This window comes from Pyxicephalus adspersus, chromosome 5 (assembly GCF_032062135.1).
Source record: "Pyxicephalus adspersus chromosome 5, UCB_Pads_2.0, whole genome shotgun sequence".
Taxonomy (NCBI): domain Eukaryota; kingdom Metazoa; phylum Chordata; class Amphibia; order Anura; family Pyxicephalidae; genus Pyxicephalus; species Pyxicephalus adspersus.
The window spans coordinates 62,364,780-62,387,038 of NC_092862.1; the positions used below are offsets into that span (position 1 = coordinate 62,364,780).

At 39.2% G+C, this 22,259-nt stretch overlaps 1 protein-coding gene across 1 annotated transcript; it reads right to left on the reverse strand.

The window, feature by feature from the left end:
• Positions 1 to 2,501: 2,501 nt before the first annotated feature.
• On the reverse strand, positions 2,502 to 21,369 carry LOC140331028 (N-acetyllactosaminide beta-1,6-N-acetylglucosaminyl-transferase-like). The gene is made up of 3 exons (XM_072411719.1): positions 20,314 to 21,369; positions 4,306 to 4,395; positions 2,502 to 2,870 (listed from the first exon to the last, which is right to left on the reverse strand). The coding sequence occupies exons 1-3, from the start codon at positions 21,272 to 21,274 to the stop codon at positions 2,680 to 2,682; spliced, it is 1,242 nt and encodes a 413-aa protein (XP_072267820.1). The 5' UTR covers positions 21,275 to 21,369; the 3' UTR covers positions 2,502 to 2,679.
• Between the last annotated feature and the right edge of the window lie 890 nt (positions 21,370 to 22,259).

A 22,259-nucleotide genomic window follows, 5' to 3' on the forward strand; every position in this document is an offset into this window, starting at 1 on the left:
GGGGAAATTCTTCTTACATGATATTCTTGTTTTTATCTGGGAATTAAGGTAAAAATAATTGACACAAGTGTACATCTAGGGCTCAAAATACAGTTGTCATTGCAAACATTCCAAACAGTAGAATCATTACCAATGTGTTATTGTTCAAACCTTTATTTAAAAGTTAGAATAATAAAATAAAATTACATGGCCTCAGTCTACCTTTTTCCCTTTCTTCAGTTTAAAGTAGTTTGTACTTGAGTTGGTTTTGTTGGGTCACTTGCTCCTAAACAATCCTTTGTGAATGGCTACTGGCTACCAGTAGATGGTGATGTGTCATCAAGTAAAGTGTGTAAAAAAGCACATGTCTTATCTCCAAAAGCAAGAGTGTGTTACACAGTTTACATGAGGATACAGCACCATCTACTCAGGTGACCCTAGTATAAACCATTTTTTTTCTAATGGCAGTTTGAAAGAAAAAAGAATTGGTTTATACTTGGGCATTTTCTCTCTTTTTGTCTCACTAGTACCAATTATAAGAAAGGGTCTAAAAAAAAACCTGGCAGGAAATATTCAGCCTTGAGTGAGAATTGAAATCTATAATAGAACTGTGCTTAGGTATTAGTTTTAAGGGAATAGGTTGAGGGTTAGGTTTAGAGCCCAAGTTCGCAGTATAAAACTCAAAACCAATACTGGATTTTATAGTGTTGGATAAAGCAAAACGGTGCAAGATTTTCATTGCCTGTGAAGAACATTCATGCTTGTCCTGGGATGAATATGAAAACAGCTGTCCCCTGATGCCATTTAGTGTCTCATCACTAAACGACCAATAGCAAATGGTCTTTATTGTAGTATTTTAAGAATGGGAATGATGCAGACCTGCAAGCTCCTTCCATTGTCCTGCCCGATCCCTTCTTCCTGGAACAGAACAGTAGTGTCTGCACAGTGTTTGATCATTCCACTGTGACCAGTGACAATTACCACACATCTTTATGAACCTTACAGAAAAGTTAGAGCCCCATGAATTTTTTATTTCTGTTTGGTAATTTCATCCTCTTTTTTTCTGGTGAAATTTACAGATTATGAGTTATTACAGGAAACCAAAGCATCTACAGGAAACGCAGGGAAAACACATGAAGCACACACTGCAAAAAAGTACAGACACACGGTTACAAAATGCTGACCATAACAGCCCATGAGCTGGTGCGCCTAGATGTTTCTATACCTATATTTGTCACCTGCTTATCTTAGTGTGAACATCTGTTCTTTAAATGAAACACAAGGCTTTGATAGTAATCATTAACCTCGTCATTAGATAAGAACACTTTACATCAGCAAAAAGCCATACTAATGTTATTTTTTTTAATTGATGTAACATATGGCAGGATATAATTTGCTGCCCTAAGTTTTAGAAATGCGTAGAGATTCTGATGAGATTTTTAAACTCTCTGAGTAAATATTATCTGCAGGTAAAGTCCTGACATCAATGTTGCAAATTCTATTGTATACAAGGGTGTGACTGTAACTATGTATAACTATAATGTTACATTTCCTGTATCTTCAGTGAGGAAGAATACAATACTAGTTTTTCATTAGAACAGCATGAAAAAAGGTAAAATTAACAATATCAGTATTTTAGGCCCAATTTATCAAAATGTTTATTTCAGTATTTAGTATTAAACCTAACGTATTTATTTTTTTTTTTTACTGGTTGTTTGACTGTAAAATTCATGGAGATTTCCTTCCTGTCTAGGCTGAATACAAAGCTTGACTTTTGTCTATTCTGATACCACTAAGACGTATGCCTGCCATTCAACACTTTAATAGAGGGTGTGAAAAGCCTGTAGAATATTGGTGGTAATGATTGCCTCTAGGAAAGGGCAAAGCTTTTTGCCAATATGGATAGAATTGGAGACCCAGTATAATTCCCACGCCTGGGTGCTTTTTCTTTTTTTGTTTTGTGCAATTTTGTGCAAATTCAACATGGCAAATGTGAGGGTGCACCAGGATTTATGTATACCTCTAATAATGCAGAAATAATTATAATTTACATGTATTTGTAAATCTGACATATGACAAGCAGAGCCGGGGGGGGGGGGGGGGAGCTTCCCAGAAAGTACATGAATTTTAATTGGTATCAACCTTGTGCAGTGTACAACAAAGCTTAGATATGGGGCAGGGAGAACAAGCACAACTAGATATTTGGATGTGCAGCAATGCACAACAAAGAACATAGTGAAAAGCAAAAGTAGAGTGCCAAAGATGTGAAAAAACTTGTCTTCGGCTTCTTCGTTCAGTCAGAGGCTGGAAAGCACAAGACCTGTAAGGGGCTGTGTTAATCCCATGAATAGATACACAGTAAATCCAATTTCTTTGGCAGATAAACCTGCTCCTTTACATGTACAGTATTTCATTTTTTTTTTGTTTAGTTTCACTTTAACTATATTTATATTTTTATTAACTATATTTAAATATACCTATTAACACTGGAAAAAAGTCTGTTTTTAGCTTTGATATGTAATAAAGGATTTTTAACACTCTTTGGAATATTTGATTTTTATTTTTTAGAAAACAAAATATTTATAAAAATAATCATTTTTTACAGCTTTTTATATTTATTTTTTCCCCCAAAATTTATTTTTTACTTTTTTACATGGATAATCTTTATGGTAAATTCTTTTCATATTTTAGCCATAGTAATTAAAAGAACCAATGATTTTGTGGTCTGGTTTCAATTTCAGTCAAAGTTCTGCGTCGTAATCTCAGGTCCAGGCACTCCAGTGTAGGTGGATAGCTTGTCAATTCAAACTTGTTGGCAAATAAACTTGATGAGTTGAAGAGCCACTCTAAATCCCCTGTTCCATATATACAAACTTGTCTAACATAACGACCTGAAAAAGAAAACAAAAAGTTACCACAGCTGCTGTATTTAGGCAGTAAAAAATGTTACAAAGGATAAGTGTTTTCTAAAAGTATAATTTTATTTTTACTGTACTGTATTTCAGGGAAAGCATGATATCAATCTTTGAGCTAGTGCTTCTCTCTAACAAACACAGCAGCTGTACTCAAGTCAAAAATTCTGCTTAATTTACATGAATCTGAGTATTCTGTTGTCCGCTGCATCTAAAATCCAGAAGATGATCACCACAGGCAGTAAACCTGTCAACTAAGGTCTTTCAGCCAGCTAGGTTTGACCACACAGGTCTTTTCTTATTACTTGCCCATGACTCCTTTTCAGATGGACCCAAGATATTTATCCCTTGTCCTTAGTCCACCCCACTAAGCAATACCCTCAATGAATGGGGGAGGTAAATACAAATCCCTCACCTGGGATTGGCTCTTTCCTCAACTATCTGGTGAAATCTTACCATCAACCAGAGGAAGCAACCAATCACCAGAGTAGGAGATCTAATCTAAAACAGAAATATAAAAATCCCAGAAAAATAACTGCTGTAAGACTAAAGCTTAAAAATTCCTACATTTGTAACAATAACAATTTAAACAACTGTACAAGGGAATGGGTGCATTTTGCCAGGAAACCCAAATTCTTTCTGGGACCCAAATATATTCTTACAGTTTTAAACAAATAACAGTGTGCTAAAACTCAAATATAAGTATGTGTACCAATAAAACTCCAAGTGCAAGAAAACTGTTGAGTATACGAGAGTAACCTTCCCACAAAAGTGTGTAAGAAAACCATACAAAACAACTAATCAACCCTAATTCAAACAAAACCTGAACAATGTCCAGCACATACAGGTGAAAAGCATTTTTTTTAGTTCTAGCTAGCTTCCTGACTGGACAGGACAGGCCAAAAACTCAACCAGTAAGCTGTAACTGTTGGTTTTGTGCCCCAGGCTTTGGGGATTCCAGGGCACAGTCAGGATTTTGTAAGTTTAGTGATTTTCTGTTGTTGTTAAATCATTGGTTGGAAAAGCAAATTTTCTATTTGTATTTAGTTTTTCTCCACTGTTTGAATGATGATCTATAGCTGCAAAATTCAACAAATTCAACAATGGGCTGTACTTAATTTTTCATGACTGTGTATGCAGATCTGTACAGTTTGAATCAATTTAAAACAGTATCTTTATTAATAAAAAATAATTTATTTTATGTAGTTTCTTGATTACCAGAAAGCTGTAATCTGTCACCATTGTAGTGTAAGTGAAAGCTGAAGACACCAGCAGTTGAAATTTTAACTAGGCATTTCAAAAAGAAGCGGCCTCTTCCACTATTCATGTTGTTAAATCCTTTTCTTCTATGTGGATCATATGTCCTGTTATCTATGACTTTCATACTAGAGTAAAAACAAGGAGAACCTATTACCGTGGCAACCATCCTGACTGCTGTCATCACTCCACTTTATCGCTCTGAGATTACCTTCCCATTTAGCATCTGGCATGGACCCTGGAAAATCTGTTGGAATAGAAGAAAAAAAATTATTTCCGCAACATGTACACATACATTTCAAGCCCAATATTTGACTGTTAGGATACTGTACACTGCTTTCACTCAAATAAATTAAAAAATAAATAGAAAAAAAAAAGTGTTCATTGAGGATAATTGACCTGATGGGTGTTTTGAAAGAAAATGGTATTACCATATTAATTGTACATCAATCTTTATGAATTAGCACTTTTTATAATAAAAACATCATCTGAAAGCGGCAGAATGCAATACGGAGTGGTAATTGCAATGACACATCCACTATATCTAAGGTTAGCATTCATTTTAGGGGAGTATAAGTAAGGTTTGCTTTAGATTTTATTAGACAGGAGGTAGAGGGACCTTCTCAGTATCTTTTCAACAACCTCTGATCGCAGTACAACTAAAAAAAGTTTTGGGTACAGATGGTATTCCCAAAATACTTTCTCCAGAACAGTATGGCCTTTGGACTAAGTGAATAGAAAGTCATTTCACCTCTCATATTCTCAGTTTGTGGAACATCCTGATCCCTGATTACCCTGAAGCAGTGGTCCCCAACCGATGGTCCGTGGCTCTGGCCGGTCCACCCCCATGTGGGGTCAGAAGAAGGACCCCGCTGTGGGGGGCGCACCGGCCAGAGCCGTGGACCATGTCCCCTGTACAAATTCCTAGCTCAGGGAAGTAGGCGGGCTGACACAACCTGCCCACTCTCCCATAGCAGGCTCAGATCTGCGATGGGAAGTGGGCGGGGTTATGCCATCATGACATCACTATGGGGGAGGTTTCTCCCCTTTGAGTGACACCCGACTCCCTGCGCATGCGCGGTCAGGAGCTGGTAATTTTAGTAGTCTGCGGGACCAAAAAGGTTGGCGACCACTGCCCTAAAGTATTCATATACAGGTACAACTGTAATGTACTGGCCTATTCAGTTACAGTCAACACTCGTTCAATAATTGGCTCAGGGCTGATATTGGACAAGAATCTGGCGTGTGTACAGTGCCCATCGTCCATTGACCGAACAACCGTCCTGGTGGATCCACGTACGACGAACAATCTTAATGCAAATGAAGGGGGGGAGAGAGTGCAGCGGGGTGCTGCGCCGTCATTCTCATCCCCTTCCCCCTCCATAGAGCAGAACAGCGCTGTATGTACAATGCTGGTTCATGTATCATGCAGTCAGTTATCGTTGGAAAGGTTTGTGAAAGATCCGTCTGTGCGTAGCCTAAAGCTGCGTACACACGGCAAATTTTTCTCAAAATTTTTTCTTGATGAAATTTTTCATCAAAGATACCAACTGTGTAAATAACAATGGCCTAAAAAAGGAAACCAATAAGCTAAAGAGAAGTACACACTATAAATCTGCCGTGTGTACAGTCGGTCGTCGTCCGACGACCGTCCTGGCGGATCCATGGACGATGGACGACGACCGATCGTAATGAAAGGGAAGGGGAGAGCGCGCAGCAGGGTGCCGCTCCGTCGCTCTCCCCCTCCCCTCTCCATAGAGCATGAACGGTGCTGTATGTACAGCATCGTTCATGCATCGTGCAGTCTTTTCTCGTTGGAAAGGATCGTGAAAGATCCTTTCCAACGAGAAAAATTGCAGGTGTGTACGCAGCTTTACTCCTAACCCTAGTATGCATCTACTGGAGGCTCCCCTTATCACTCACAGATAGTGTCCCTAGACCCTATAGAATCCCTAGCGAAGGCACAGGGGACCAGTGGAAGATTGGTAGCAGTTGGCCTTATAATCACAGACATGCTTTTAGTACAGAGTTGTTGAGAAGTTGATAATGGGATGGATTTTACAGCTAGAGCTGATAGATTTTTGACTGGTTAGTGCAATTTTCAGCTGCTATGAGATTAAAAAGCAATTACATTAAATGGGCTCAGCAGTGATAATGATACACAGTAAAGAAAAGCAAGCAATTTTCTCAGCTCTTCCTTTTCTTCAAATGCAGAACTCTGAGCACATAAATCAGTTGCCTTTGTTGTTGGCTTTGTTAAAAAGAAGAAGAGAATGAGATGTAAAAAAAAAGTCCTATTTTAGGATAACAATGCAAAATACAGTACAGTGAGTATTTTCACCCAAGGATAGAAAGCTTTTAAAGGATCACAAGGTGAACATAAAGAAAAAAAATATCCTGGAAATAAACTTAATTCAACCACCGCCACCACATTTTAGGACTGGTACAATGATTTTGTTTACTGTTCTTGGAATTAGGTACGCGTTAACAATTTAGGAATTATATATATTTTTTCTATTTGAATTTTTTTTTGCCTCCACTTACTTACTTCTGCATTATAATTATCAGGCTCATTGTTGAAATGTGAAAAATACCTCTGGGGCTTAACTGGTTAAGAAAGATTACCAAGATTTCTTTCTTTTTCTAAATGCCTCATCTAGTGGTCAGATGTAGCACTGCATTAGTTTTAAACTGAATAATATCTTTAGATTCAAGGGCTAAAGAAAACTAGATTGCAAAGCTGTTTATAAGGGTAGACATTAAAGTGTACCTAAACTCAGACTTTTAACTTTACATAAAGGGGTAGAAAACCCTTTTAAGTATGGTAAAAATTCTGTTTTTTGTCGTTTTTTTTTTAAAGGTGCCTAGGCCGTTAAGAATGAATGGGAGCGCAAATCCTCCCAGGATGCCTGAATGAATGGGAGCGCAAATCCTCCCGGGATACCTACGTCAGGCATCCCGGGAGGCTCTTTGCGCTCTTTCTTCACATGCTTGAACATCTCGGGCATGCAAAGAAGGAGCCTTTTTGCTCAAAGAAAAAAATTTGCCGATCTCATGCATGCGCAGTGAGATTGGCAATTTTTTTTTACATCCTACGTCACCCGATCTTGCGCTTTGGTCGGGTGACGTAGGATGAAAAGCTGGAAGAGACGACGAAGATGGCGGCGCCCGGAGCACAAGCCCCGGGACAGATGCCGAGACGACGCGGGACCAGACGTCGGACACCCCCCGAGTGATCGGACTGCCCTGCAGGATTGAAGGTGTGTTTTTTTAATTTTTTATTTCTGAGTATAGTTTCTCTTTAATATATATATAAGCATTTGGTTTTTGCTTTGTGGCAGCTGCTTTAAGTAACACTTGTTAGGAGCCAGCTTGCACTGCCACTCGGTGGCTTAGTGGTTAGCACTCTGGCCTGACCTCTGCAGCGCTGGGTCACAGATTCTAATCTTAGCCAGGACACTATCTGCATGGAGTTTGCAGGTTCTCCCCGTGTTGGGTGGGTTTCCTCCAGGTACTCTGGTTTCTTCCCACATTCCAAAAACATGCATTTAGGTTAAAAAACGTTTATGGCTTAGTGGTTAGCATGATGGCATTTGCAACACTAGGTCACAGGTTCAAACCCCAGCCAGGACATTATCTGCAAGGAATTTGTATGTTCTCCCTGTGTGGGTTTCCTCCTACATACCAAAAAACATGTAGTTAGGTTAATTGGCTTTTGTCTTTAGACTTTGTTAATGACATATTACTATGGTGGGGATTATAGATTGAGCCCCTGTGAGGGTTAGCTAGTGACGTGACTATAAACTTTGTAAAGTGCTGTGTACTATGTCGGCACTATATAAAAACTGGCTAATAATGATAGTAAAAAGTGAATCTGAAATTCTCTAAAATGATCCCTGATGAAGAATCAATTACTATTGTAACACATAGATTGCAAGATTTACATTGTTAGTAGGAAAGATTTGTTTCCCAATAAATTGTTAATATACGTTGCTTCCAGATTTCTAAAAAGAACTGTCGATTTACTTGTGGATTGATTCTGTATATTTAAAAACCCATGTGTGTCAATATCTGCAATAACCTGTGGGGGGTTGGGGTGGTGGGGTGATCAGACATATGTAATATTCTGTTGCTGAGATCTATTCACAAACCAGGCTGTAACAAAAGCCTTAGGCTACGTACACACGTCAGATGATTTTCGTCCGACAATCGCCTCAGGGGTGATATAGGACCAAAAGCTGGCGTGTGTACAGTGCACATGGTCTGAACAACCATCTTAGTGGATCCACGGACAATGGACGAGGAACGATCATAATGAAAGTGAAGGGAGAAGGGGTGCTGCTTCATCATTCTCCCCCTCGTGCAGTCATTTGACGTTGGAAAGGATCATGAAAGATCCTTTCCAACGACAATTATTGAATGTGTGTACGTAGCCTTTGCTATGTGTTGGCCATTACCAGCAGGTGACATCAGTTGGTTTGGTTTGAGATAAGGTTTGGATGAGATAAGGCTGGCACAAGCAGTGACTGTGTACTTCAAAAACATGCTCAAAAGTCTGCATTTTCAAAGTTTACCTTAAATCCCCATTAAGGATTGTAAAAAAAACCTGTATAGTGGCAATAAAAAAAAAGACAATTGGAAGTGTTGCCTACTTATACTATTAAGTACCTGAACAATGACCTTCATGGTACAAAGTATTTTTGTTAATTGGAAGATGTAGATTAGCAAAATGTTACAATTACTATTTGTAATGATAACATATCTCTTTGTATGGAAATGTACAGGCTTGGCTGCGACCTATTTCCCCGCTTTGCATAATGTACTTGTTGCACTATATTAATAAAAAATTAAACCAAGTGTATTTATTCAAACTATTTGTGGGAATGATGAAAACACTGGTAAATGTGACTTTTACTTTATTTACATTATGTACAAAATCACCACAAGGACAGCATTTCTTAGCTTCTGAATCAGAATCAGGAAATAATGCAACAATGTATCATGTCACCTTTTGCAATAACAATTACATTGATACCATGTCACATATTTTTAGGATGATGCCATGTGCTTACATTCAGGCCATGTAGGTATTGTCATGTAGTTTTACAAATTGCATAGGACATAGTGAAAAAAAGTACCAATGTATTGTACTTAATCTTTTTTGCTGTGGTATGGGTTTGTGTGCTGTGTTTGTTTTCAGTTTGACAGTTTGTTTTCTATTGCAATGCTTTATGCGATGTTGTTTACTTATGATCTCCATCTGTCCATAGTAAAACATTGGCCAGACTTTTCTGCAGGTGGAGTATCAAGATCATGGCAAGTGTCCATATACTTGCTTTAGAACATTTACAGTAACAGGCTTGTCCTTTTCAACATACACCCTTTATTGTTTTCACAGCTTATTTTTGCGCTGGAGTAATTGTATCTTTTTTGGCCAGCAGTACGTTGAAAATGTATATTGATAGTAGTAGCAGAGCCTAAAGTTTAACTGAACCTTTAGTGCAATTACGCCAATTTTGTAACATGGATTTTCTCTGTTCCCAGGAAATGTTACCTGCCCCTAATTCAGGAGGGCAACATCATTCGTCAAAATGTTCTTAAACATGCTAACACAAGCTCTATATACTCTTCATTCAATCCCTTAGAGAATTTGTAATTTACTCTGAAAACACTTCGTAAATTGGAAAGGACAACGCACATTAGACCACAAATAGGGTGACCAATTTTCATCTCACTTCATCAAGTTGTAGATCATCAAATATACCAACTGTGTAAATAACAATGGCCTAAAAAAGGAAACCAATAAGCTAAAGAGAAGTACACACTATAAAGCAATATAGGAAAGCATATCTAAACCATAAAAAAGTCATATATTGTCCCTTAACAGTATTTGGTTGCTACATTCATTTTCATTCTTAAGCTTTTTTTTCATTTTTAGCTGGTAACTTTGCCTGCAGCACTTGTGGTCCCATATTGGCAACATCTTACATCCTACTATATCAGGACAACAGAAACAGGATAGGATTACATGACTCCACCTTTCTGCTCTTGTTCATAACATGGAGGGGTTCTGCTCTCAGAGGAACCTGTGAACAATGCAATTTATAACAGCACATATAGAAAAATATAAAAAAAACATCTTACATGTTTTCTATTTTTTTTAACACAGATATAACAAAACACCATCCATGGTATATTTAACTGGCCAAAATTGATGAAAGGGGAGTTTAGCATATATACACACGCTAGATTTTTGTCTCCTGATCATGATAGTATTGCATGAAAATCTAGTGTGTGAACAGCTGTCCCCTGGCGTCATTGTCCATCTTGGAGGATAAATGAATGATTGAGGAGGGACCACCACTTTTTTTCCATGGAGGGGACCACATTAGGGTGCCCCTTGTTTACCCTTCTGCCTCCCCTCTCCATAGAACAGAACAGTTCTTTGTGTAGGACACTCCTTCATTCTCTTGTCACTGGAAATGATCACCAAAAAATGGTTTCTGGTTACAGAGATCTAACATGTGTATAGGACTTCTTACCCAGGCACAAAAGATCAATTGCATTCAATCCTCTTTACTAATTGTTAATGCTTCTCTTTACTTTGTGCTCTGCCTCATGCAAACTCTGAGCTAGCTATCCCGTCTATCCTAAAATGAGTTGACACCCATAGCCTTCTGTTATCCCTAGCTTCTTTATTTGTTACAAAACAACTGTTAATATTATTTGGTTCCTTGTTTCTGTATAGTGATGTTTCCTGGTTAGGTAATGTTTAATTATTTTTACGCAGGTGCTTTTATCAGCCACCAAATTTTCAACATTCCAGGTCTTTCTGGCAATGCAAGCTGACAGCCTATTTAACATGATTTGATGACTGTGGATGTCTCTGCACACCATATAATCTATTAACTAACTGGGATGCCTGGTACTAATCATTCTTTAGCCTCTTCTTATGGAACAATAACACCACCAAAAACTTTTTATAACACTAACTTTTTATAACACTACCAATAACACTACCAAAAACTGTTTTTTAAGACACAGCTACTTTCGTTCACAGAAATCCCAATTTTTATCTATTAATGTGTATGTGTGTGTGGGGGAGAGGTGACGTCACCAATAGCTACTTTAACATCAGCATTTTGATTACTATTACCCCTTTATCCCCCATATTGTATATTTTCAGATGCACAATATTGTCCCATTCCATAAATTTACACAAAACTATTTCCAAAGTTGATTCTTACAGATATTTACAACTTCATAGACAATGGAACAAGGGAAGCCAACTACTTGCTAGATGCAAAAGGGGAATGCCCACACACCTATGACTACATTAGTAAAAAATAGGATCCAAACCCCTGAAACCAACGAACTGAACAATACTATACAGAATTAGACAATAAATCTACTGCTAACGGACAAAGGGGGACACAATTCCTAACAAGTCACTAGTTCCCAAATATTCAGTGACTATCTAATAAACAGCAGGGGAGAAATCGATTAAATAATAAGACAACTAAACTCTGGCCTTGACAGATACTCCATAGAGTTTTACTAGCTTATAAAGTATGATAAAGTTTTTTTTCTTTTTTCTCTGTCATGTGATGATGTCATTTTCCAGCATCACCATGGGTGGGGGTGAGCTCAGCACACCCGAATAGAAAGATTTTTATTGGGGTCACTGGGTACTACAGAACAGAGTGACAACACATAAAAGGGTGACATTTTGGATGAGGGTGACAACACAGATTAGGGGGACATTTTGGATGAGGGTGACAACACAGATTAGGGGGACATTTTGGATGAGGGTGACAACACAAATTAGGTTGACAACACAGTTTGGGGTAACATTGTGGATAAGGATGGCAACGGGATCCACAGAGGATGATGATGGTGATGATCCAGTGCAGGGGTCGGACATGGCAGTGGGATGGAGTCCCTGATCTGGGTTTTGTAGTGGTAGACAGTTTTGTATCTATTGCATCAGCACCAATCACAGAAGACAACAGACTGACTGACTGGTTAGCCAAGCCAAGGTGGGGAGTTTGAGCAGTTAGGGAGGGCTGTGGTTTGAGAAGAAGGTCAGGAGTGGATGGCAAGGCAATTTGCCACACACAAGATGGGCGCTTCCATTCACATAATAAATGTTTCATTTTTAATGGATGCAAGCTAACACCAACAGCACCAGTATGGGGACTGACATCCGTGTGCAAGTAAGTGAGAATACATATCTAATTTTATTGATATTAGAGTTTAGGTCCATTTTAACCTACTTCTACAGCAACTCCTACAGTAACTCAACTACTAGTTTGTCCAAAATAATAAATTCCTGGGTTGAGTTCACTCTTTTGTCCCTGGTTATGCTCTACTATCTCAATTTATGAGCACAGTTGGGACAATAAATCCACTCCATCTGTAAAGAAATTGTTAATGATTTGGACTGCTATCCTCCTCATCCCCAAAGGGAACATGGAATGGGCCCAAATCTATAAGCAGCTAAGAGAAGCATCATTAAATTTGGGATCACAACCATGCAGAATTCTAGATAATAACATTGCAAGTGAAACTTGTTTACCATGACCCTGTTGTAATCCTGCATATTGATCTCCCTTTTTATTTTATTTGTATATTATTTATTTATTTTTACTACTTCTTTCTTGATCTCTGGGTAACACAATTTTTTTCACCACAGTAAATAAGAACAGACATAAGGTAAGTGAAGGACTTGTGGACTAGTTGTCCTGAAACATATATATTTTATTATCAAAAATAACACAGCACTGTATGAAAGCCTAGCCTACTGTCAAGTGTAAATTAAGTTAAACCATTTTGTTTGTATGGAGGAATAAATGGAAACCAAATATTGTACTACTTACAATGCATAGATTATATTGTATTACAATGGACAGAAGCAGGGCAATAATCATCCAAATTCCACAGTTTACATTCAAAACATAATAATACAGACAAATGTTAAAACTCTCAGATATATCTGTATAAGTTTACCCAAGGACAAGAAAAAACAGATTTTTTTACCTTTGCAATCCAATCCATGCATAAGGCAGGTACCCAGATTACTTGATTTGAAGGTCTGGTTGGGTTAAACCACGTTTAACTGGGTGGTGGGGTAGGGAAAATGTGATACTAGACTGCTTTTTAAAAAAAATAATTTTCATTGAGATACAAGAAGGTTCATACAACAATACAAAATAGCAAATATCAGCACAATGCATATTTTAAACAACAAATAGCAATAAGCCAGACAAAAAAAACCCAGCATCGCTGTTAATTAAATTAATGGACCAGACCTACCAGCATACACAAATCCATACTTAGTTCTTATTACAGCTATTAAACCTCTCAATGGGGAGTACATGCAGTGTCAGATTGAGATTGTTTAACCAGTTTAGAATATTTGAAAGAGGTGGTAAATTGCATCCAGTGAAACCATTTTTGTGTAAATTTGGCTGTAGTATTGGAATCAGTGAATTCAGGCATTCCCAGAAGATGTGTAGGAGTGTGTCTCGTGCCTCTCCACACCTCCAACAGGAATCATCTATATCAGGAAAAAATCTGGCGAGTTTAGAGGGCATCCTTTACCAGCAGGTAGCTATTTTGTAGTTCTCTCTTGGTACTTATTGCATATGGAGGCCCTAGGACTGTAATGAAGCAACAGCCCCACTTGGCTACAAAATTAGGCGAATCAGGAGTTTGCATTGCTAGGAGCGATTGGTACACGTGAGACTTGGTAACCTCACAATGACTGTTTGTAGACACAAAGAGATTCTAGTGGCAGCAGGGTACAACTAAAGTTGCAGGGCAGTGGCATCGACCTGAAAACATAGGAAAGCTGGATGGAGCGCCATGAAGATAGTGAAGGCAATTCCCTATCAGACTGCAAGGTAGACAAGGGGATCCATTCTCCATTCTGAAGGAAGTGTATTGCTCCATATACACCTTGCTTATGCCAGAGATGGAAAACCGGATCGAAAGCCCAGAGGGAAATTCCGGATTTCCCAGAATGGGCGATAAAGGCGATGGGTAAGTAGTCACTTTCACTAGTAGTCACTTTGGAAACTACCTTGTGGTCACACCAATCAGTGGATGTCTCAGTACAGGGGCTTTACCACATCTGGGGCCCATGCTAAAGAATCAATAGGGGTTGGGGAACTGGCCTCCTCCATGCGAACCCACAGCTTAGAGCCTGCATTAGTGCACCAGTCCAGCAAACTAGCTAAGTGCACTGCCTGTTGATGCAGCAAGGGGTCAGGAAACGCCATTCTGCTTCTAGCTTTGGGGAGCCTCAAAATCTTGACGCTAACCTAGAGGAGATCCTGTATGCCAAACAAATTTCATGAATTCTGACCAGAATTTGCGTAGAATTTAGGTCGGTAAGTATATTGGAAGAGCCTGTAACATATACAGCAATCTAAGCATTACATTCATTTTCAGTATGTTACAGCACCCAAACCAAGTGAAGGCCAATTGTTTCAAGTTTTCAAGAACTTTTCGAATCTGGTTCAGCAGCGGTAAGAAATTAAGTTCAAGAAAAGTCAGCAGTGATCTGGGTGCCCAGATACGAAATGGAGGTATGAGCCCACTTGAAGGGAAATAATGGAGTCAATGCCACCTGAACAGATCTAGGGATAGTGATATTCAGAGCCTCAGACTTCTGTAAATTTATTTTGTAGTTCGAAAGTTCTGCAAATCTACGGCACTCCCCCTGAAGATTAGGGAGGGAAGTAACCGGTGAGGAAGCTTAAAAAAGCAAGTAGGGCCAATACGTACCCCCATTAGCTCGCACCATCTGTAAAAAAGGGTTCTATGGACAAAAAAAAATAGCAATGGAGACAGGGGGCAATCCTGCTTTGTCCCGTTGGTGATAGCAAACGGCGGTAAAACCTCGCCATTAACTATCACTCTAGCACTGGGCAAAGAGTACAGAGCCCGAACCCATTGGAGAAATTTCGCCGGAAGGCCTAAAAGTGTTAAAGTGGTGAGGAGGAACGACCAATCAACCTGGTAAAATGCCTTCTCCGCATCTGTGGAGAGAAGCATGGGCCGAGATTTGTGGCCATGATGTATAATATTTAGGCTGCGGGTGGTATTATCTTTAGCCTCTCACATAGGGAGGAAGCCACTTGGATCGGGGTGTATGATACTGTTTAGCACAGGAGTCAATCTCTGAGCTAGTATACTAGCGAACATTTTTTAATCACAATTCAGTAGGGAGATGGGACTGTAGCTAGTACATAATTGAGGATCTTTATCAGGCTTCAGTATAACTGAATGTGAACGGAGAGTGCATCCCTAGGAGGAGCGTGACCCTGTAAGATTGCATAAAAGGACATCACCAGGTGAGGACCAAGCAAATGGAAATGTAAAGCCATCAGGGCCCGGGGCCTTCCCTGACGCTGTGCACCTAATAACCGCTTGCAACTCAAGAAGAGTAATTGGTTTATCTAACAACTCAATGGTTTCTTTCAGTAAAGTAGGAAAGTCTTAGGTAGTCACTGATTTTAGATATCTTATCAGGTAGGACTGAGTCACCAGTATACCAATGTAAATTGTAGAGTTGGCTATAAAAGTCACTGAAGGATTGTGCGATTTCATTAGTGGCATGAACAACAGTGCCAGAAAAATGTTAGATACTAGAAATGTACATTAAAGCTTTTTTGGACTTAGGCACTTGTGCTAGAGCTCTACCACAGTGATTGGCATGCTCATAGTAAAAGCGCCTGCATCTAAGCAGTTGCTCTTTAGCCTTATCCCTATAAAGGGCTTTCATTTGGCCATGGATTGTGAGTAACTTGGTCTCCAGATCCACTGCCTGCTGTCGCTTGTGCTGCATCTCTAGAGCTTGGAGCTCCTGAAGCAAAGTTTGAAGTCGTTCCTTTTTGAGCTTCCTAATCCTGCTGCCTTGCTGGATGAATATGCCTCTAATGAAGCATTTGTGCGCTTCCCAAACATTTATTGGGTTAACTGTTGAACCCTCATTATGTGAGAAGAAAGAAACGAGTTCTGGAAATAATAATTCCAGATGAAACCACGAGGGTGACTGGGGAATGGTCCGAGAATGTTATAGTACCTATGTCCGATTCAAATATCAGGGGAATTGTATTGTGCAACAAAGAAATCTAGTCTGGAGTATGTTTAACGGACAGAAGAGTAGTAGGTATAATCTTGGGTTCCCGGGTGGTGTAAGCCCCAAATATCAACTAACTGGTTCCCATGTAATAGGCTCTTCAGCCGTTCATGGTAAGAAAAAGGCAAATGTGAGTGCCCCCTTGAGACATCCAATGATGGGTTGAGCGTCAGAATAAAATCACCTCCCATTATTATAGTACCCGGGTCAATGTCAGGCAAAACAGCCAGTACATGTTCTAAGAAGGGCAACTGATTGGAGTTGGGAAGATATACGTTTACAAACATGTACATTTGGTCACCAACTTTGCCTGGAACAATAAGATATTGCCCTTCTGGGTCAGTGCAAAACATAGAAAGGGACCACGGCAAGGATCCATCAATAAGGATGCTAACACCCCTACAGTGGGATTTCCAAAGATCATTCAGTAGCACTGACCCTTTGGTAGGGGAATTCAAACCTTTTGACATTCACGAATGTGACTGTGAAGGACATCTCTTTCAGAAAAAACGGTACGACAATCAAAATGTCAAATCAGGGGGGGGGGGGGGGGGAGTACAGAGGATCAACAATACTAGATCCCTTCTGGGGTTTAGGGGGAAGAAGGGGAGAGGGAGAAATGGGAAACAGGAACAGATGGGATATTGGGTGGAAGAGGGCGAGGCTCCAAAAAACTAAAGAGTTTTAATATTTAACTCCACTGCTCTGTGTCTCTTAAGTGCGGTTGGGGCTAAACATGTCTTTCCTGATTAGGAAAGGCTGTATATTGTTATTACATTTTTAAAGATTTAAATCCAGTTGATGTAAGTTTTTGGTCACTGTTAGAACCAGACTCACATTCATATGTAGCACTAGAGAATTGTTAATATTACTGGAGGATTGACCTTTAGTACTGCACTAAAGTACATGAGGTATGCTGTTATCGCAATAATTTGTACAGTGAATGTTTGCCGAACCACCCTGAAGAACCATGAGTATTGTTAGTATTACAAAACGTCTTTACCTTCCACGCCTTTCCCAAAACCTCAATATGGAATTCCAACAATAGTATTTAAAAAAGAAATCAGAAAAAGACTACTGCTGTAAGTGGGTCTTGCAGATCGTTATGTATTGTAGAATTTTCATACATAATTCCTTAGGAACTTGGCTCTGAATCTACTGGCAAACTATGTGTAAAATGAAGCCATGCTCATTCGAGTATTTACATATTCTGATCAAGGTGTAAAAACACTTCCAAACTGGGCCTCAATTATGTCTGTAGCTATAGGAGAAAGTGGAAAAATTGCTTTGTAAAGTTCATAATAGAAACACACAGATCCTGGAAATTTATGATCCCTCTAATTTAAATCAGAACTCCAAAAACCATAAAATGAAATGAATAATCCATTAAAAAGGCAAAACCAGCTTTTGCTAAATCCAGAGCTTTTCCCTGTGGTACCTTTTTCAATTAGATGTCCTAAGACCTCACTTTGTGTGCCGACATAATTTAACCCACTTCTTCTGAGCCCAGGTCATCCTTGACCCTGCTCATAACAGGAGAGTGAAGGGAGGAACGACACAGTTTTGAGCTAATCCTTGTCACTCTGGTTTCTTTTCCAGTTAGTGTGCTTTTCATAAGTACATGAACTGATTGGCTCATTGTTCTGCTCTTCATGCCACACTCTAGCCCTGATAAACAGAGTCTGATACCTGATACTTAAACTGCTTGTATTTAAATACATTTGATTTTGTAGTATGATTATTGGTTTTGTTTTTTTACATCTGTCTAAATTTTAGCTTCAAACAACTAGCAGGTGTTTCTAAGCAGATAAAAACTGACTGCAATCTGACTTCAGAGTTTTTGGTCTGATTTTTGAGAATCAATTACTTTACACAACATGCTGCTAGAGAGGTCAGTGATTGATTGTTTAAAGCAATTTTATTGTATGGATAAAAGAGTGGAGTGTCAACTCATTGGAGCAGTACCATACAGTACCATAATCAAATTTTAACCCCAACCAGTTTTGATTTACATCTGCCTTTTTAGGGAGAATTCCACTAACTTTCAATTCCTGTAACAAAATGAAAAAAATACGGGAATTCGTGAACAGGAAATCAAAGAAAGTTCTAAGATGTTCTAAAATTTCCCTTTTCTACTAAATATTGTGCTGCTGTTCCTTTTTGATAAGAGCCCATCATGTGTCCACCACCTTGTCTTTCTGACACCGTCACCTTCTCAGGACAGAAAGATAAGAAATTATCCTGCAAAATCTGCTGAAAAATCACCCCATGCAAGAGTGTTGATCTACTATATTTCAGAGAGCACTCCTTCTCCTGCTGACCCACACAACATTACCACTGATGTAGAGGTCAGCAGGATAGTCAGTATGCTCTATGGCAGCGGACCCCAACCACCGGGCCGCGGCCCACTACCGGTCCGCGGCGGTGTTTTCAGTGGGCCGCGAGTACATGATCCATTATTGAAAACGAAGCGGCACCCAACCACCATCCGCGGACCGGAAGTGGTCCGCAGCGGTGTTTGTATGAGATGCCGGTAAATGTACACAGTAGTCTGTGTACAAGCAATGCGAGCACATGACATGCAGCTCGATTGGCTGTCAGATGTCATGTGATCGCTTTGAAGCAGCAGAGGTGCACAGAGAGAAAAGAGAAGACGCCAGAGTATGTCTTCTCTTTTCTCTCTGTGCACCCCCCCCCGGTCCTCAGAGAAATTTCCTTCCGTGAAACCGGTCCCTGGGGCCAAAAAGGTTGGGGACCGCTGCTCTATGGGGCATAAAAGAGTTGGGCAATCCTGGAAGTGCCAGATTCAAAAGACTTGTTTTTTTTTTTACCCAAAAAATGGGATTAGAAAAAGAATCTCTGTTTATACTCGATTGACACATGGTGGCATATTCTGGAACTGCATTTGTCTCTAGTTTGACAGATCTGAGCTGTCAAACACAAGCTGTTTGTAACACACTTTAATGAGAAGACAGCTCCATCTACAGGTGACCAACAATAATGCACAAATGGTCAGAAACTTCCCTTAGGAACAAAAGACATTATTTCAATAAATATATCTGTATTTGTTATAACTCTAAATCTAGTCTAATCATGGGGCTCTATTTTAACATTCCCTCAAACATTCCCTGGTGGTAATCAATCACTGCAATTGAAAAACATGGACATGGAAGATTCCCTGTTTTATACATAGCATCCATGGTGTTGAGATTAATTCTTCAATGTATGAAGTCTTTAATAACATGCTACAATGGGAGATACCGTGAGTGTTTCAAATCAACCAATCAGGTTAGAGCTCCTGGCTTTGGGTAAGTTAGTTTGTGCTTACTTGTTGTGGGATACAACTGCACATCATTACTCAATGCATCATTATGCAATTAAATTTCATTGTTCTCTGATACATCAAACAGTGATATGCCTTTTATATTGAGGATTTCCATTCATGGAAGACATAAACTGTACATATTGAAAAATCACTTTTTATTTCTTTATTTCTTTATTATTTACATTTTATCCCTTTTTTTAATGTGGTTTGATAATATAGAGCAGTGTTTTGCGACCTTTTTAACACAGAGGAAACGTTGAAATAACTTTCAGGTAACCTCTGCTATAGATACTATAAGCATAGCTCACAGTACATTAGTAAGAGGAATGCCTCTTACATTGCTAGCCAGTGGGAAGAGTACCCCCCCTACAAGGACCTTAAAAGGATCATTGGTGTCACTTAAACTAACCTTTAAGGCTCAAATTGCTCATTGCTCAAGGAACCCCTAGTAAACTCAGGAAGAACCCTGGTTGATAAACACTGATAAACTGTTGGTTGGCTTTTAGAACAATCCCATTTCTCATACACTGTACACTCCTTTTATAACCACAGGATTTTACAGTTTGTTCTCAGCATTTTGCATTAAGAGGAAATTACATCAGAAAATAAATGAATTAGCATATTTTAACCCTGTCACTGTCCATGCTAAATGCTTATTTTCAGCAATAACATACAAATTTGAATACACATACCTGCCATTCTATTCAGTGTCACCCAGTAGTGTTCGTCAGGGCTGTAGGTATCCTTGGACCATGTCAGCAGATCTTTAGCTCTCTGATCTTTCAGGATGAACTCAGTAAACTCTCTTGTCAATGCAACATAGGCAGTGCCAAAGTAAATAGTGATATTGTGCGGAGGAGGGGGCTTTAGGGTATTGGTCCTTAGTACCTGGGCATGTACAATATCCTCACGGTGAACATATTTAGTCCGGGGAATGATGTGACTTGGGGGTAGAACCCCAGGGGTGATATTTTTCCCATTAAATCTCTTTAAATGTTGAACAATCTCCTTGTTTGTTTTTAAAGGAAAATCCTGTCCACATACATTAATCACATATTTCCATTGTATCTCCGAATTCATTAGATCTTTCATGCAGTTCAGATCCGCCTCAAGTCTGGATATCCCAGCATACACCACAGGCTCCATTTTTGAGGCAAGAAAAGCATTAGGAAAACAATTCACTAAATCACCTACCATCTGCAAGTAATCCACATTTGCCTTCTCATCCACATGGATGCAGTATATGTTCTGTGGCATATAGATGGCCCTGAACAGTCTCTCAAATGTGTCAAATTCTTTATGTAATACAATTATATATGCTAAAGGAAAATCCGCTTCTTCTTTTGACAGAGGAGCTGTGATGAAATGGTTTTGTATTTTGTAGCCATCCGCACATTTAATTTTCCTAATAGATGTTGCTAAAGAATTTTCCCAGACAAAAGCTTTTCCTTTCTTCAGCAGTGTGTCGCAGGTGACCTCTAATTCAGACACATCATGGGAAAACTGGATTTTTTCTAAACAGTGCTGCTCATTCAATTGCTTGGGATTACAGAGAAACAAAAGCACAACTCCCACAGCAAATACAATGAAGAAAATATACACACACTGAATTGTCTTCCATTGGCTTACATAGAGCTTACCGTAGCTCTTCATATTGCTCTAGCTGGGTGTTTCAGGTGTCATTGTCTTCTTCCTTCTATCTATGGGAAGGATGTTATCAGCCTATTTTACTGTGTGTTTCCTCTGAAAGCTCAGCACTATCATTGTTCTGCCTTCTGGGGCAGGCTTTTTTACATATGAATATAGCAGTCCTGTGATTGGGTCACAAAAAATCAATGACTGACTGATACTTTCCCTCTTTAGTGATGCAATAAGATCAGGTTTCATGCCATATTCATAACAAGGCTAAAGGAAATTGTTGGCTCCATACTCCAAACTTAGAATTGAATTTTCTGATAAATCTGTTATACAAACATTAATTGTTTAGTCATAAAGCAAATAATAGGACGGCATAGGGAGAGAACAGTAATTACATTTTAGGTGTAAGTTTATTAAACCTGGCTAAAATAAATAGGCAAATGTTTTTCCCTTTGGTAAACATGTCGTATTTTTTCCTGCTTAATACCTAAAACAATGACTGATTCAGGTAACGTGGAATGTATGGCATCTACTATCGGAATAAAATGAGTGTACAAATGTTTGGGATCGTGGGTTTGCTGTTACTTCACTACACATAACAGAAGAGGAAGTAATACATGAATAAATGTTTATACAACACACCTAAAACTTTTTTTTTTATTGGTCACTGCCTGTAATTTCAGATTTTTTTTCTGTGAACTTGTGTAGTTGTTGCATCTCATACAGTAAAGCTGCTCACTTTGAAAATGGGGACTCATTGAGCCTAATTCATCAATGAAATCCACGCTCGCTGGTTGCGTGTTATTTAGCGCCGTTATATCGAGCCGGTTTACCGCGGGCTGGAGTCATATGCGCTCGTTCATTCGCATCTCACTGCCAAGCCGGATGCTTGCCTTCATAACAAAATGGGCAATAGGGGTCGCGAATCCGCCAATAAAGGCGATTAGATTTCAGCTGCGCGATTAAGGAGGATCTGTTAAGATGTCAATCGTGAGATCAT